The sequence below is a fragment of the Sapajus apella genome, unplaced genomic scaffold (genome assembly GCF_009761245.1).
Source record: "Sapajus apella isolate SASKATOON/1434 unplaced genomic scaffold, GSC_monkey_1.0 scaffold97, whole genome shotgun sequence".
Lineage (NCBI taxonomy): Eukaryota > Metazoa > Chordata > Mammalia > Primates > Cebidae > Sapajus > Sapajus apella.
This window is the reverse complement of record NW_022437037.1, coordinates 5891481-5909952: the sequence shown is the minus strand read 5'-3', so window position 1 is coordinate 5909952 and position 18472 is coordinate 5891481. Positions and strand designations below refer to the sequence as shown.

Below are 18472 nucleotides of genomic sequence, written 5' to 3'. Positions count from 1 at the left end.
ACTCAGGGGGCTGGGGCAGGAGAATTGCCTGAACCCAGGAGGCGGAGGTTGCGGTGAGCCGAGATCGCGCCATTGCACTCCGGCCTGGGTAACAAGAGCGAAACTCCGTCCCCCCAAAAAAAAAAAAAAAAATTCTTTCATTTTTAAGAACAACTCAGCTTTACAAGTACAGTCATCACTTTTTTTGAAAAAAAGAAACGGAAACAGATTCTTCTACATCTATATAAAACCTCAAATTTCAAATGGCTATTATCTTTCATTACATTCTCTAAGAAGTTTAGTATATTGTACTCTCAATGCAGTAAGCCTATTTTATTTTATTTTTTATATTTGGAGACAGGGTTTTATTCTGTTGCCCAGGCTGGAGTGCGATGGCGTGATCATAGCTCATAGTAACCTCAAACTCCTGGGCTCAACGGATCCTACGACCTCAGCCTCCCAAGTGGCTGGGACTACAGAAGTAAACCACCGCACTTGGTTAATTTTTAAATTTTTTTTGTAGAGACGAGGTCTCGCTATGTTGCCCAGGCCAGTCTCCAACTCCTTGGCCTCAAGTAATTCCCCCAACCTTGGCCTCCCCAAGCTCTAGGATTATAGGCATGAGCCAAACATGTTCCATGTTTGTCCAGCAAAGCCAATTTGAATGTCACATCTGGCCCCCAAAACGGTGTCAGAATGGAAATAGTGTGACAAACTAGATGAACTATAGAATTTAACAGACTCATGACCCAAAGAAAATGAGGCTTAGGCAAAAAAAAAACAAAACAGATACACAAATATGTAATAAATATGTATTGACTTGAAATGCAAAGGGAAAATCGATTTATATGAGAACATTAAACTACTGCCATTACCATCAGATGTATTACTGCCGAGGTAAGAACTCTGGGTTCATACACATTTAATAAGTATATAAATATATCTACAAAATTTTTTTTTTTTTTTTTTTTTGAGACAGAGTCTTACTCTGTCACCAGGCTGGAGTATAGTGGCACGATCTTGGCTCACTGTAATCTCTGCCTGCGGGGTTGAAATGATTCTCCTGCCTCAGCCTCCTGAGTAGCTGGGACTAGAGGTTCACACCACGAGGCCCAGCAAATTCTTGTATTTTTTAGTAGAGATGAGGGTTCACCATGTTGGCCAGGATGGTCTCAATCTCTTGACCTTATGATCCGCCCACCTTGGCCTCCCAAAGTGCTGGAATTACAGGTGTGAGCCACCGTGACTGGCCAAATATATCTACAATTGTAAGGGGAATTTGGGGGAGCTAATTGCTAGTAATAGGCCACAAAACTTAAGTTCATTACTGACCCTGACGGAGAAAATGAGAAAGGCTTGCTGAACTGCCCAGAAGCAGATGGTGTCGAAGTCACGGTTGTTTCTGTCTTGGTTGTCCCTGGCCCTGAAATTACGAAAAAAAAAAAAAAATAATAATAATAATAATAATATTACAAAAACACAGAAACATCATTCCAGTGTAGAATTCCCTGTAGCTCAGCCTATGTGGTGCTGCTCAACACTGCATGTGCCTTCTGTGACACATTAGGGGCCATGGAGAGTGAGCACATTGCCTCATTTGTGCTTGAGGTCTCTGAAATTGCTCTGTGGCTCTGTCAATGTTAATTCCAGTCTAAGGTGTGCCATACTCTCTTTTCCAGAAAAGATACCAAAATAGTTCTAGGACAGTTTAAATGTAGTTTTAAAAGTACATTCTTACAGATTTCAATGGTATCAGAAAATGCTTTTAAAAAAAGCATTTTTTTAAAAAATGAGGCTAAGCCTCCTCCCCACAAAAGTAAATAAAATTATACATAATGTAGCTTTATAATTATTTGAAATTAATCTATAGTGAAGGACAGAAATCCAAAAGAGAAATAGGTTCATAAGCTAAATAATTCTGAGTAGTGACTTTAAGGCTATTTACTTCTACATACATTTCTGCATTTTCCATAGATTTTGTTGGCATTTAACAAATAAGTGCTCTTTTTTTAAAAAATTATAGATGTATAATATATAGATGCTATAATATAGAGACACGCAAGAAGGTTAAAAGTGCAATCCATCATTCTCCCCATGTTCAATTTCACTCTAACTACTTACTTATAGTTTGGGTACAATCCTCAATCTTTTCCCTACTGCTCTACTTTTTTTATTTATTTAGAGACAGTCTCACTCTGTTGCCTAGGCTGGAGTACAGTGGCTCAATCTTGGCTCATTGCAACTCTGCCTCCCAAGTTCAAGCGATTCTCCTGCTTCAGCCTCCCAAGTAGCTGGAACTACAGGCATGGGCCACCATGCCCACCTAATTTTTGTATTTTTTAGTAGAGATGAGGTTTCATCATGTAGGCCAGGCTGGTCTCAAATTCCTGACCTCAGGTGATCCACCCACCTCAGCCTCCCAAAGTGCTGGGATTACAGACATGAGCCACTGTGCCTGACCTTGCTATACTTTGAAAGGGGGAAAGAGAAGACGAAAACCGCATTTAGAAAGCCCAAATCAAACAAAACTAAACCAAACAACAACAAGAAAAAAAGAACATTCTAAAGTAAATAAACACAGGGTAGACAGTAGTACAAATATTTTTAAAACTACTGGTATACAGTGTACGGGATGAAAAATCACAATCTAAATCATCAGCTGAGTACTAGTTAAATTTAACAGGGTGTAACTATACAATGAGGTTGTAGACAGCTCTGAAAATGAGTAAGAGCCAGGCAAGGTGGCTCACACCTGTAATCTCAGCACTTTGGGAGACGGAGGTGGGTGGATCATGAGGTTAGGAGTTCGAGGCCAGCCTGGCCAAGATGGTGAAACCCCATCTCTACTAAAAATACAAAAATTAGCCGGAGGTGGTGGCGGGTGCCTGCAACCCCAGCTACTCAGGAGGCGGAGGCAGGAGAATCGCTTGAACCTGGGAGGCAGAGGTTGCAGTGAGCCAAGATGGTGCCACTGCACTCTAGCCTGGGTGACAGAGCAAGCCTCCGTCTCAAAAAGAAGAAAAAAAGAAACAAAACCAAGAGTAAGGTGGATCTGCATCAGACCTGGAGAGACCAAGACATTTACTGTAAGTGGGGGCAGAGAAGGGGACATAAGTTACAAAATGAGTATACAAAGGATATGCAGTATATAGGAAATTTTTCTTTAAAAAACAATGAAGTTACCTCAAGAGATATACATGAAATCATCATCTCTGGAATACAGAATCTATAAGGTAGCTTTCACATTCTACATTATATAGCTCTACACCACAGACTTCTTCTGGACATGCAATAGTTTTACAATCAGAAAAACAATGAAGGGATTTCCATTATTAATTAACAAAAGAACTATTCTCTAGAGATTTTAAAAATGCTCTTTTTCAAAAAGAAACCTTTTGCAAACTCTTAAATAGCACCTTTCAGGGAAGTTTCCTACCAAAAGAAAAAAGTTCTTTTCTAAACTTTGATTACCCAGCAAGTGAAAACAGAAGACCTCCTAATGAAAGAGAGGACTTCATGATCAGCAGTGAATGGTAAATCTTGGAAATTTCTTTGCAAGTCACACTACTTGCCTAGACATGCATAAAGCAAAGTTCCTTAGGTTTCTTTGATTCTAACTTCAAGAGTGACAAAAAACTCTCCAATGAAGTCCTTAAAAAAAGTGAGGGTACATGATCTTTAAAAAATTTTTCTAAAATATTACCCAGAAATAAAAATAAATTTATTAACTTGAATCCTGAATAATTCAAAATTTTGACAATTCCACTATAAAATTTTCCTTTTAACATAAAGCTTTAGGCCCCAGTTGAGAAGTGCTGGATACCTCCTTCTCATGTGAGGCGTACATGATACCAACTATGGTTTCATATCATTCTGAATTCTAGAATACAACTCTGGCTTATGCAATAATGGCTTTCTTCTGCAAAGAACAGTTACTAAAGATAAACCCAGTATCCAATCAGAAAGTTTGGGATTACAGAGAAAGTCAGAAAGATTGTATAACTGAGATAATGAGAAGCAGGCTGCTAATGTATGAAGCTCAATTCCTAACAGAATTTGCTTGAAGACCCACTTAAGAGCATGACTGAAACAAAAGCCAGAATCCAGAGCATTGTAAAAATGCAGCACTGCAGACAACATAAGTAATTCCCTGCAACAGGAAGTAATACAGGCCAAATTAAGTAGGCTATAATAAAGGAGCCAACAAAGGGGGACACTGAGGAAGACCCACATGAAAATTAGGTTATAAATAAGTAAAAGCATTCTGCATCAAGCTGGTTTGGGTAATGACACTTGGACAAAGTGTCTGGTCAAACAATCATGGTTACTGTGAAAACCAAATTAATAAGAATTATGCTTCAGTTAGTGTAGGAGAAGTTATGTGGAGACATAAAAATCTCATTAATATTGACTCCTTATATACTCTGAAATCTTACATCTGTTTTACTTTCTCTACCTTATAGGCTTTTTAATTGTCACTGTGAACCAACAGAATTTTTAATTCCTTTCAGTGGAAGTAACAGCATTTAGCATTCTGATCCATTCCTCTCTCAACTGTAATCATCCAACAAGGAAGACAAAGATAATACTATTGCTTCATTTTAGGAAAAGAATTTAAAGGGAGGTTTTTCTCCTATTGTTCTATCATTTTTCAAACTAACCTCAAAATTTCAGAAGTCTACATAGCCATCGAAGGGCATACTAATTTCCTAGAATTCTTCATTACCTGAAGTCTTTCAAATATGAGCTCCTGTCTATGGCCATACTACCTACCCTGAATGCTCCCGATCTTGTCAAATGTGACTCCTGTTTCCCACGGCAACTGCCTCAGTGATCTAGAACAATAACCCCTATTGTGGAGTTCTTCTTTCACCTTTATTTTCAAGAAAATAAAAATGCAAATTGACCTGAAGCTTTGTCACCAGATGATAACTGACTGGATGCTGGTGTAGGCCCAGGTGGCTTTAGGGAATTCATTAGAGACCCCTATAACAGAAAACAAGCAAAATGTTTATGTTAAACCACTAACCGTTCTTTATAACAAAGAAACATGTAAAATGTAAACATAAAAATATAATTTAAAATAAGAAAGCACACTTTTAAATTACCAAAAAGAAAAACAAACAAAAAAAAGGTCTCAATTTAAGTAACCAAGTGTAAGATCGTATTAAAGGATGAAAATAGAAATATTCTGCGAGCTCCAAGAAGGCAGCCAGTCACACTGGCCTAGTTCACGGCTATCTTCCCAGCGCCTAGCACAGTGCTTGACACATCAAAAGCACTTGCATATTAGGTAGATTAATGAATGAATGAGTAAATGAATAAAATGGTTCTAGCTCTCAAAGCATTTACAATAAGGTTAAAAGCAAAAACAAAAAGAAAACTGTTTGACTTATCCATCTCCAGTCAAGTTCCTTCACTCACTTGTCATGATTCATGTTTTATCATGTGTTTTTCATGGTGAACATAAATATCTCCAGAAGAAAGATCAAATGCTAAATGCTTAAATGCCATTTTAAGTTATGGTAAACTAAGGAACAGAGACATGTCTGAGAACTTACAGTAGGCAAGTCCTGATATCCCATCTCAAATTCTGATCTCAAACACAAATTACTCATCTCAGAGACAGACGTAAGAGTGGCAGATAAACCAGGATTTCTTAGGAAGAGTTTCAGCACTCTCTTGACTGACCTTTCAGCCATCCGAGCAATGGACAGGAGGAAGTCAGAAGACTTGGGTCCCAGCTCTGGTTCCACCATTTTCTCATTGTGAGCGTTTATGTTAGTCACTCAAGCCTAGGCTGCTTCACTAGTGAGACATATCTAAACACCTATCCTTCTACTGTACATGGTTGTTGTATGGATTAACTGAGATAATGTTAAAGTAAACAACAAAGCAAAATACCTCATATAAAAATGTATGGCATTAGAATCATGACCCAAAATTACTAGGTACAGAATGTTAAATGGCCTATGAAGACAAAATCACGTCCCAACTGACCTACTCTGATTAACAGCCATGTCAAGACTGGCATACATTGTGGGGAAAGGATCATGGACCTTTATAAGACTTATGGTTCACTTAAACAAAACCAAGACTTAAAAACAGTATGGTCTTCACTTACACAGACAGACACAGTGTGAATGTTAAAGTAAAAATCAGGCCGGGTGTAGTGGCTCACACCTGTAATCCCAGCACTATCACAGGCTGACGAGGGTGGATCATCTGAGGTCAGGAGTTCAAGACTAGCCTGGCCAACATGGTGAAACCCTGTCTCTACTAAAAATACAAAAATTATAGCGGGCACCTATAATCCCAGCTACTTGGGAGGCCGAGGTGGGAGGATCACTTGAGCTCGGGAAGCAGACTGCAGTAAGGCAAGATCATGCCACTGCACTCCAGGCTGGGCAATGGAGCAAGACTCCGTCTCAAAACAACAACAACAACAACAACAAAACAAAATATATAAAAATCAGTAAGTTACCTGTTTGGCTTGGTTAGCAGCCACTGGGGTCAACACTGGGTGAGGTGTTTTGGCTGTGGAGTAAGGCACTGAAGAACTGAAAAACACACAAAGCATATCCTCATAGAAAGGCATAACTAGGTAAAAATCACATTCATTCTCAAGCCAACCTTCTGTCCAATATAGAATACCAGGTTTGGGTAGGATACAGATGCATGGGACCCCAATCCAACTCATTTGACATTTTTTTGAAGAATAAATTTTAAAAAATGAACTTTGGGTTTTAGCATGAGGTCAAAGCAGTAGCCTTAAACTTATTTCCTTTCTCCAATCCTAAGAAAAAAATCAGTAACCATTCAAGAACTAGATCTTTTTGTTATCCAGAGTATAAGCCCTCCTCCTCCCTGGCCCTTCCCCTTATTGTAGACCACATGGGGAATTCCTGATTCTCTTATCCAAGCCTGAAAGGATGATCAGCAGGCTCTGTGGGAAGCATCTAGTTCTCTGCCAGCTATGCATCCAATTCACTGCTACTGCCACAGTGCTACCCAAAGAAGAGATTTTAGCTTCTCAGAGCAGCTAACGCCAAGAGCCCAGGGCTCTCCAGGTCTGCATCCAAGGGATTCAAACGTACCACTGTTCCATTCCCAACCTGCATCTTTGCTACTGCATGAAAAGTATACCCCTATTCTCAGAAAGAGCACTCATCATCTTTTGTTAACTCTGAAGTAGGTGAATACTGTATGCAAGGAACTGTTATTTCAATAACTAGTGTTCACATATGGGAAAACTACCTGTTAGTGCAATCACACACAAAAGTTCTTGGTTCCTAGGGGCAATTTTTTCAACCAATTTATCCGTTGTCAGCCCAGAGCTACTCTGACTGGTATATACAGCAGTAGTAGTTGTAGAACCTGGTTATTTTTCAGAGTTCCCTAGATTTAGGGAGGATTTGTATTTTCTATAAAAAAATTAACTTAGAAGGTAAGAGATAGGCCAGTGCCTCACATAAGAAAATGATCAAACAACAAACCTTACAAGCACACTGAGATTCTCTGCTGGAATAACACAGGAATCTTCCTAAACAGACTTTATTAGATTAAGAAAGAAGAAAAACTGAACTTATGTTCAATGAAACAAACCCCATTTCATGCTTCTGCTGAAGCCAGAAGCAGCTATACATGTGCATCTCTCTGGAGAAACACATCCCTGTTCCCCTAAGATAGCTTACCAAGCAGGTAATACAGGTACAGTGCTCCCCCCTCACCTCTGCTGAATCTGTACCAGAGGAAAAGAAGGTGAGAGACTGCTGGGCCCTGGGCAATACCTGGGCAGACACAGCTGACTTGCTTAGAGAAAGGGATTGAGCTCACAAGGATCACAAGTGAACGGAAAGTCTTTTATGCTTTCCCAAAGGCAAACAGAGATCAGAAATAAAAATAAAAGCAGCAATTCAGCCAAATTTTAGAAAATTTTTTATAGCCAAAATTCAGTTGTGACATGATAGTAAATTATACATGAATAAAACTGAATATAATGATTGTTCTATTTACCTGTGATAATGCTATGCATCTCCTGGGTATCCTAAATCCCTAAACACACAAAATTAGGATTCACAATACCTACACCCCAGGCCACGTGACACCCCTGCAGAGAAATGTTCTTCAGTGCAATCAGCCAATAAACGAACTAACAGATCAGATTCAAGAAATCTCTTCCAAGATCCAAGACAGCAAAGAGAAAAGAACAGTATACTCTCAAACAAGTACGTTCAAAGGTTTGTGCATGATCATGAACCAAAACAATGGAAATCAATAGCTACAAATGTTCAAGATATAGAAAAGCCAAATTCAGAAGTACCCACATTTTAAATGACTTTATTCTACTTTTTAGCAATATGGAGCTGAAAAATACCAGAAATTCATCTTGATATTCTTTGTTCTACACATGAAAAACAAAATCAAAGGACTGTAAAGAGAAAATGGTGTTGTAACAGAGCCCCAAAGAGACATCTCTTTACTGAATTGAGTCTACAAATGACATGGGACACTAGTGGCAACACTAAAGCTCCTGGTTCAGAAATGAGCAACAGAGGCACAGATCACTAAGAGTTTGGAAACTGGGGTTCTTGGGGAACATTAAAATACAGAAGAGTCATTTTTTTTCCCCCGTTTTTGGTCACACATTACCAGCACTACATGACAATGCAGGCAGACAAATGCAAATCTATGGATGTGTACTCTACACACAATTATAAAATTGGGTTGTGAAGAATTAAAATGTCACCTAGGCCCTTTGCTGTTGGTCCCTTCAATTTTAATGAACTTTAATAAGGTAAATACTCATCCCATTGTTGTAAAAGGCCTCAACTTCTTGCTCTTTAACTCATTTCAGGATTTTAAAAAGCACAAAAAAACAAGAGACCTGGTTATGTTTTATTTTGGTAAATCTTAATCACTCTCACATGTATCTTTAACTTATCAAGAGTAACTGAAGAAACAAATCAACAGGGAAAAAGAATCAAAATGATGGAATATACTTAAAACAAACACTCTATATTCAATTCTTGGGAGTGCTTGACATCTGTCGATAGAAATATAACTGCCACCTATTTTCTCCATTGGTAAATTTAATGTCTTCAAGACACATTCTCCAAAATAGTATCCAAAAGTTTGTTAAAGCAAATTGTATTTCCTGCATGAATGTTTAGATGCTAAGTAACTTAAATAATGTTAAGTTGGAACTGCATTAGAGCTTTGAAAAAAGCCACATTAAATATGAAAAAGATGCCAGGCGCAGTGGCTCACGGCTGTAATCCCAGCACTTTGGGAGGCTGAGGCAGGCAGATCACCTGAAGTCAGGAGTTTGAGACCAGCCTGGCCAACATGGCAAAGCCCCATCTCTACTAAAAATATAAAAGTTAGCTGGGTGTGATAGCGGGCGCCTGTAATCCCTGCTACTTGGGAGGTTGAGGCAAAAAAATCACTTGAACTCGGGAGGCAGAGGCTGCAGTGAGCCAAGATAGCACCACTGTACTCCTGCTCTGGCGACAGAACAAGACTCTGTCTTGGGGAGGCTGGGGGAGGGTGGGGAGGGGGAGATAGTCAACTGTTTATAACAGTGTGTCATGAGGTTTACAGTACAAGTGGAAGTAAAATGTACAACAATAGCATAAAGGTGGGGAAGGGAGAAAACAGAATACTGTTGCAGATTCTCACACTGTTCTTTGGTAATATAATATCACTTGAAGACAGTCTGTGATAAGTTGAAGATGTATATTATAAACCCTAATGTAGGCACTTAAATAACACCAAGTTATAGCCAATAAGTCAACAAAAAAGAATCATAAAGATATTCAATCCAAAAGGCAGAAAAACTGAACAAACAGATGGGATAAACAGAAATAAATAGCTATGTAATAGATTTAAACCCAAACATGTTAATTGCACTTAAGGTAAATGATCAAATCACTCCAATTAAAAGTCCTAGATGGTCAAGATAAAAAAGAAGCTAAGGCCCACTACATACTGTCTACAACCGTGGTCTCCAACCTTTTTGGCACCAGGCACTGGTTTTGTGGAAGACAATTTTTTCCACAGATGGACAGCAGAGGAGGGACGGTGTCGGTATGAAACTGTTCCATCTTAGATCATGAGGCTATAATTTTATATTTTATTCAGTTGGATTATCATAAGAAACACACAATCTAGATCTTTTGCATGTGCAATTCACAACAGGGTTCATGCTCCTATGAGAATCCAGTGCTGCCTCTGATGTGACAGGCGGTGGAGCTCAGGTGGTGATGCTCGCTTGCCTGCCGCTCACCTTCTACTGTGTGGCCTGGTTCCTGAGAGGCCACAGACACTTACTGGTCTGCAGCCCAGGGTTGGGGACCCCTACTCTACAAGAAATCCATTTTATTAAAAAAAAAAAAAAAAAAAATTTTTTTTTGTGGTAAAATACACATAACAAAATTTGCCATCATAAAAGTAACAATTTTTAAGTGTACATGTAGTTCAGTAGTATTAAGTACATTCACACTGTTGTGCTATAAGAATTCCATTTTAAATAAAAAGACAAAATAAGTTGAAAGCAAGGATGGAAAAGATATGCTGTGGTGCTGGGACAACTGGATATTCACATTAAAAACAATGAAGTTGGATCTCTACTTCACACCATTTACAAAAATTAACTCCAAATGGATCAGAGACCTGATATAAATAGGAGCTAAAACCACAAACTTTTCAAATAAAACACAGGTGTAAATCTTTATGACTCTGGATTAGGCAATGGTTTCTTACATGTGACACCTAAAGCACAAGCAACAAGAGAAAAAATAGATAAACAGGACTAGATTTTTACCTAATTTTAAAGAAGGGCAAAGGAACTAAATAGATATTTCTCTAAAGAAGATACGACTGTCCAATAAGCACAGAAAAAGATGCTCAACATCACTAGCCATTAGGGAAATGCAAATCAAAACCACTGTTAGTGTGAGATACTATTTTATACCACTAGGATAGCTACGATCAAAAAGATAGTCAACAACGAGTGTTGGTGAGGATGTGGAGAAACTGAACCCCATACATTGCTTTTGGGAATGATAAAGGGTGCAGGACCTCTATAAACCAGTTTGAGCTATGTGATCCAGTGATTCCACTCCTACATACATACCCCAAAGAACTCAAATAGACACTGTCCACCAACATCTTCCCTGACCTCATCCCCCAGCGTTCTTCCTCCTGGCTCGCTCTTGAACTTATAGACACAATCCTGCTACAGACCCTGTGCTTGGAGCTTTCTTCCCTGAGATATTCATGAGACCTGCTGTCTGGCCTTTCTCTTCATTCAAAGGTCACCTTCCCAGGGCCACCCTATTTAAAATTATAAAACCAGGTTCAGACAATACTCCCTAATCCTTTCCCCTGCTTTAACTTTCTCCATCACACCATATCACCATCTAGTATATCATATATTTTACTTATTTATTTTGATTATTGTTTGTCTCTCCAAACAATCATCAGTCTGTTAGTTTTTTCAGTCTATTTTGTTAACAACAAAATGGGTAGTTTACCTCCAGCACCTAAGAACAGTATGTGGCACCCAGAAAGTGCTCATTAAGTATTTGTTGAAAGGATGGATAAATGAATGAACGCACACCAAAACTTCTCAAAGGAATGCTGTATCTGGTGCACTTTGGTACAACTAGACAAATAACCCACCTCCTCTAACCTCATTTGGCCCACTTTCTCCATTTCCACTTCCTTCCTGCCAGGACTCTAGCCATTCCAGCCACCTTTCCACTGCTCCTCAAACACGTCCTGCCCCTTCCCAGGTTTTGGCTTTCACACTTCCTGCACTCCCTTTTCCAGAACACTCTTCTCACCACTCTTTGCCTAGCAACTTCTGGTCATCATATAAATTTCAGCTAGAAGATCTTTTCCTCATCAAACTCTTCCTCAACCTGACTTCATCAGACTGCCTTGTTTCGGCTTTCCTAGCACCCTGTCCTCCTCCTTCATTGACCTTACTACATTACAACTAAATAAGCGTTTGTGTAATTGGCAGTTTCCCGGCTGTCTTCTTGCTTGGTATGTCTTATTCACTACCACATCTCTAGTACCCAGGGTAGCATCATGCTCACAGCAGATGCTGCGTTAAGAATCTGCTGATCAAGCGATGGAGCACTGCAAAGGAGTTTGAATAGCTGGAGTTTGGCGCCAGATAAACACTCTTCCAATGAACTGAATGGATGAGGCCAATGAATATAAAATACACCAATGGCAGAAATACGTAAGCTCACCCTATAATAAACCTTCTGTAAAATACCACTGAGAAAAAGCTAGCTGCAAAATTAAATACTTAAAATACACGTAGGAAACTACTGTTTAAAAGAATCTGAAGTTATTTTACAATGAGCATACTCTCTCAATCTTTCCTGGGGAGCGGTGACAGTAAATATCAATTTTCGTTTTTCAATTTATGTTTGGAGTTTACCTTTTCTTCAATAAATGATTATTGAAAAGCAATGCTTCTATGTTTCAGGCACCATGCTGGGCATACACATGAAACAATTATACCACAGTCCAAGTCTATGGAGAACAGAACATTTTAAAGTTTCTGCAAGATTTCTTAAGTTGTCTGAGATTTTTTCTTGTCAGAAAGAGCAAACTCATTATTACTCCTTGAACAAAGTGTTCATCAAAGATCAGCTCAGATGAACCATTTAGGGAAATGAAGCTTGAGAAATGGAAAAGCAGACTCTCCAAAAGGTGCTTCTCATACGTGGTTAGCATGCTAGCACCGAATGTATCTCAGAAATACCAGATAATACTTCCTGTACAATATGCTGAATTTTCCCCTCTTATATAACATTCTGTCTTTTGGTGGCTTTTCCCTGCCTTCCCTATGTTGGGAATCTGGCTACAGTTCCTAAACGCTAATGCATAGTTCTTTCCCTTGAAAAGTTTGCAACAACCACAAATACCATCTTGGTCTAAACAGCATACCAAGGCTCCGAGGTCACTATAAAATAGTAATAGAGAAGGCTTGTTTTTTGGCTGTTAGTATGGCCCTGAGATAACTAAAAATTCCTCAAACAAGTAGTGTTGATAAACAGAACAACGTGGAAAAAAAGAGGCCAGTGGACCAGTGAGGCAAGGCCAGTTGAGAGAGGGAAAACAGAGCCATGGCAGATCTGCTCTGTGGAACTGCAGAGGGTGGGCACCCTGTGGAGAACTATAGTCTGTGGCTGCCCTTCTTGCCGCTAGGCTAATCATGGGTACCAGATACTAACTCCCTGAAATCTGATACTAGTCTTCAAGATCCCCATGTTCTAAGTGAGGAAATGTCCCTCAACTCTTCCCTATGCCACAGGGGATGGATGGTGGCTGGTCTAAAGGGATCGTGATCACAAAATATGCAGGGCAAAGCAGGGCAGAGGCCTGTTCTGTGAACCTGCCCAGGGCAGTGGGAGGGAGTCAGCACCTTGAATTCTGAACACAGATGATGACTAAAGACAAATGAGCTAGGCACAGTGGTTCCTGCCTGTAATCACAGCACTTTGCGAGGATGAGGCAAGAGGATTACTTGAGCCCAGAAGTTTGAGACTGGCCTGGGGTGACATGGTAAGAACTCCATCTCTACAAAAAATAAAAAAAATTAGCTGGGTATGGTGGCATTGCCTGTAGTCCCAACAGCTACTTGGGAGGCTGATATGAGAGCATGGCTTGTGCCAAGAGGTTGAGGCTACAGTGAGCCATGATCATACTGCATTCCAGCCTGGGTGACAGAGTGAGTCCCTGCCTCAAAAAACAACCAACCAACCACCACCACCACCACCACCAACAAAATAAGTGAGCTCCACCAGCAATGACTTAGCCCTCAAACATGGCATGGCAGAGAAGCTAGAGTCTCCAAACAGAGCTGCTGTCTTTTAAAGGATTTTATTTATTTATTTATTTTTAGATGGAGTCTTGCTTTGTCGCCCAGGCTAGAGTGCAGTGGTGCAATCTCAGCTCACTGCAACCTCCGCCTCCCAGGTTCAAGAGATTCTCCTGCCTCAGCCTCCTGAATAGCTGGGACTACAGGAGCACACTACCATACCCGGCTAATTTTTGTATTATTAGTAGAGATGGGGTCTCACCATATTGGCCAGGCTGGTCTTGAACTCCTGACCTTGTGATCCACCCCCACCTTGGCTTTACAAAGTGGTGGGATTACAGGCATGAGCCACTGCACCCGGCCTTAAAAGACTTTTTTTTTTTTTTTTCTTTAAATACAAAAGCAAAAGAAATGGGAAGAACAGAAATACCTGGAGAAGGGAAATGAGGGAGGAAAGTGTCACCCTTGAGGTTACAGTTTCCAGAATCAAGTCTGCATCAGACCCAAAGCATCAACTCTGGAACGCCCAGGGCAGTTAAAAAAAAAAAAAAAGAAAGAAAAAAAAGAAAAAAGAAAAATCAAACTGCACACCTAATGTGTACCACACAGACTTACACACGGCAAACAAAAACTGAGCATACTGCCTCAAGATAAACTTTAAAGGTTTGCGAGGCAACTGTCACTGGCCAGTTAAAAAGGACAATCTCTTGAAAACGCATCCTGTAGGCAGGCTTAGCCCCCCACACGCCCTTATAACCTAAGGCAGGGCAGGAAAACCAGACTGTGACAGTGGCACTGCTGCCCTCTGCAGGCAGTCCACCGCGACCGCAGAAGTAGCTAGGGGCTGAAACACTGTAAAGTCAGAACATACCCCATCGCTGCAGAAGGAGTTGCAGGGTTATTCTTCAGTTCCTGCACATTTACCACTTGAGGGACATTCTTCAATGTTGATTCAGTCAAAGTGCTTACAGCTATTTAAACAGAGAAAAGAGAACACTATATTAATTCCAGTAAAGGACAACAAGTTCTGGTAATATATAAATGAAAAAACCAAGACATGAGCCCAATCAGAGTAGAGTTTTATCATATGAAGGAAATCTACTCTAGGTAGTTCTGCAGGACTGTGTTCAAAGGAACATCTGGCCTGCTCCATTAACACAGGTGACGGAATGAGGCTTCCTGCAACTTAATCAAATGTGATACCGTAGGGAAAAGAATTCTCTGGCCAGCTTTTCTACACCAGACTGAGACACCTGCCACATTGTTGGCTTGTTCTGGAAAAGGACAGCTAGAGCTAGAGGATTAACAGCATCTGGACTCAGGATTTCTGCCACTCATTCACTCTGTCTCTCCTTAACACGTGCTTATCATGTGCCAGGCTCTGTGTCAGGGGCTGGGAATACAAAAGGTATCTACAGTTTCTTCTCTAAAGGAGCTCATGGCCTGGTGAGACAGACAGGCATAATTAATAAAATGTGGAAAATGGAGCTTGGACAAGAATGGTGGAAAAGGCCAAGAGGCATATATTTGACACCTACTTATATATCTTACCAGCTTGTACTTTGTGTCTTACAATTTTAAATTGTATTCCAAAAGACTTAATGACATTCTATAATTAGTGATTAGGGAAGCCTGAGCAAAGCTTGTGGATCACTTCTAACTGTATCACTGGCCAAGGTAAAAGCGGTGTCATAAGCAGAAGGATAGATCTGTGGTTAATTCTCTTTTATTCTCTCTTTCAGGGAAGTGACCAGAACATCTTGCCTACGACTGCACATCTTTCATCTTTCACATTCAAAGGTGCCTACACCTTAGAAATTTTTGCATCCAACATGATAATGCAGATCACACCACCTCCTGCTGAGTGTGGAACAATCCTAAATCCTGGTAGATTTTAAGTTTTTACAAATCATCAACTTGATCAGCTTGATTTCAAGCCTATTCAGCATAGTGGCAAGATTCTGCTTGGTCCAAGTAATATTTAAAGAGAACATCAAAGAATTCTATTTTTTAGAAAGCTGAGGTACCTTAAAAGTTATCTCAGTTTTGTTCTTCAAGATATATTTTAGATGTCTTAATAAAGGTTTTAATATTTAAATTTTTCTTTAGAATCTTTTATCACTGTTTAATGTTAATTCTTTTTGCCTAAGTCTAACCATTATGTCTTATCCAGTCTTTTAAAAAAAGAACTCTAGATTGGTAACTGTTCTAAGCAGTGATAAATCTAAAAAATAATTCTACTCAGCTAAAACAAAAATATTTGGCTTATATCTGTTTCTTGACCCTGGCACTACTGACATTTTGGGACTAGATAATCCTTTGCTATGGGGGTGTCCCATGCATTTTAAAGATTTTTTGGGAGCATTCTTGGCCTGTATCCAAAAAAATGCCAGCTACACTACCAACTGTTTCAAAGGGAAGTGGGGGCAGCCTCTAGTTGAGAAACTTGTGGTTTTTATAAGCCTCTACTAGCTTATAAAACTTGTGATAACTGAAGTCCTTAAGACCAATCAGGCAGACTGTAAAAATCCTAATGTAGAAAGTTTGGGATGATGACAAACCACTGAAGAAAGGTTAAGTGCTAACTGGCTTATTAGAGCTTCCATCTGTAAAAGTTAAATTTTACAATGTTACAAAAAAGTTTTCATCAGGTGCAATGGCTCATGCCTATAATCCCAGCACTTTGGGAGGTAGAGGTGGGCGGATCACTTGAGCCCAGGAGTTTGAGACCAGCCTGGGCAACATGGAGAAATCCCATCTCTACAAAAAATCTTTGAATTTTTTGTAGAGATGGGATGGTGGTGGTGCATGCCTGTAGTCCTAGCTATCCAGGAGGCTGAGGTGGGAAGATCACCTGGGTCCAGGAGATCACAGAGGCTGCAGTGAGCCATGATTGCACCACTGTACTCCAGCCTAGGCAACAGAGTGAGACCCTGTTTCAAAAGAAAAAAGAAAAGGCTTCATGCAAGATATAGTTGGAGGAGAAGAAAAAAAGCTGTAGTGAAACAGAGCAGAGGGTTAGCGTTTGGGTTCTGCTACTCATTGGTGGGATGACCTTCACCTCTCTGAACCTTAGGTTACTCAGACACAAAATGGTCATTCTTATTGTTTGTTCATGTTTGTTTTGTTTTAGAGATAAGGTCTCACTATGTTGCCAAAGGTGGTCTCAAACTCCTGGCCTCAAGTGACCCTCCCACCTCAGCCTCCCAAAGTGCTGGGATTACAGGCATGAGTCACCATGCCCAGCCTAAACAGCCATTCTAATACCTACCTCTCAGGGTAGTTGGAATCTATAAGATATTAAAAGATGAATCTAATGTTATTAGATGATCTAATTTCAAAGGCTATAATTTTAGGGCTCTAAGCAGACATTATCCAAAAGTAGGATTAGCAACTATGTTTTTAAAAAACAAAAAACAAAAAAAAACACAACTGATTTCCTACTTAACTAAATGTGGCAGTTCTAATCCTTCTCCTTAAAAACAAAGAATTTCAGGCCTATTCTCTGCCTTCTTAGAACTCTCTCCACAAAGGGGAGAGGATTGTCACATCAATCTCCTCTTCTGAAGGGCACCAAAGAGAGCCCACTGTTTCTTGCCACCTGCTGTCCTGGCCTGTGACTCAGACAACTCATAATCAGCCTCTGTACACGTATGGGGCTACAGCATTTACCTGGTGTCTGATTGGCCATCTGTCGTCTGAGTGCTGCTGCAGCAGCTGCCTGGGGAGCTGAGATGGAGTGGGAAGGACTAGGTGCACCATGTTTCACGGTTTTCGTGGCAAGCATTGTGCTATCAGCACCCTGAGGAATAATTTTGCTAGTAGATGTAGCCACTAAAAGGAAAAGAAAATTAAGTGTGAGTGGGTGAGAGAACAGGAACATACAAAAGGTTAAATTGATAAAATTCTCTATGTTCGACTGCAGGGAAAATGCTAAAATTAGCATTAACACAGAAAAGTACCAGTAAACCAACAGGCTGGCATCTGTATCTTTTGGTTACTGCATGCAATTTGCCTACCCACCTCTACTAAGGTACTTTACATGGTCGTTTCCTGATGCTAATTGAGATGTAACTTTTATACCAACATAGGCCAAGTCCCTGATCCCCTCTCACAAATTCTCTTCATTCTAGTACCTAACACTGGTATTTTTCTCTGCTAGAAGTCACTTGGATGCAAAGCCCTGACACTGCACTGAAAATGTGGGAGCACAACAGTGGTCAGCACAGTGAGCCAATACTGACCATGAGTACCGGAGCCAGGGAGCTCTGAGGCAGAATATGCCACAAGTCAGACTGAAATGAGCTAGGATTTGAAAGACGTGAGTGTGAATGTTGCTTTATAATTGAAGCAAACAGCCCCCTCCTTTTACTTCTGAAAAAGACCTGTTTTAAAAAACAAGCTGGCTCAGCAGAAAAGCTGTTATAGTATATAATGTTGGAGGGCATTTACTTCCTTACAATTGGCCTAGCAACTGCTTTCAAGGGGAACACACATCTTTTGAATTAGTCTTCTAATTTCTAGAACACTAGTAGAAGTGGGCTGAGCGGCTGGGTGTGGTGGCTCATGCCTGTAATCCTAGCATTTTGGGAGGCTGAGGCTTGTGGATCACCTGAGGTCAGGAGTTCAAGATCAGCCTGGACAACA

At 40.1% G+C, this 18472-nt stretch overlaps 1 protein-coding gene across 7 annotated transcripts in view; it reads right to left on the bottom strand.

The window, feature by feature from the left end:
• Positions 1–18472, bottom strand: part of NUP214 (nucleoporin 214) — a 101689-nt gene that overhangs the window by 38172 nt on the left and 45045 nt on the right. For all 7 annotated transcript variants that reach the window (XM_032257626.1, XM_032257624.1, XM_032257625.1 and 4 more), the window contains 5 exons: positions 17498–17659; positions 14697–14796; positions 6464–6539; positions 4887–4965; positions 1312–1402 (listed from right to left, as the gene is read on the bottom strand). In XM_032257626.1, coding sequence (XP_032113517.1) covers positions 1312–1402; positions 4887–4965; positions 6464–6539; positions 14697–14796; positions 17498–17659 — 508 coding nt within the window. The remainder of the gene's footprint in view (positions 1–1311; positions 1403–4886; positions 4966–6463; positions 6540–14696; positions 14797–17497; positions 17660–18472) is intronic.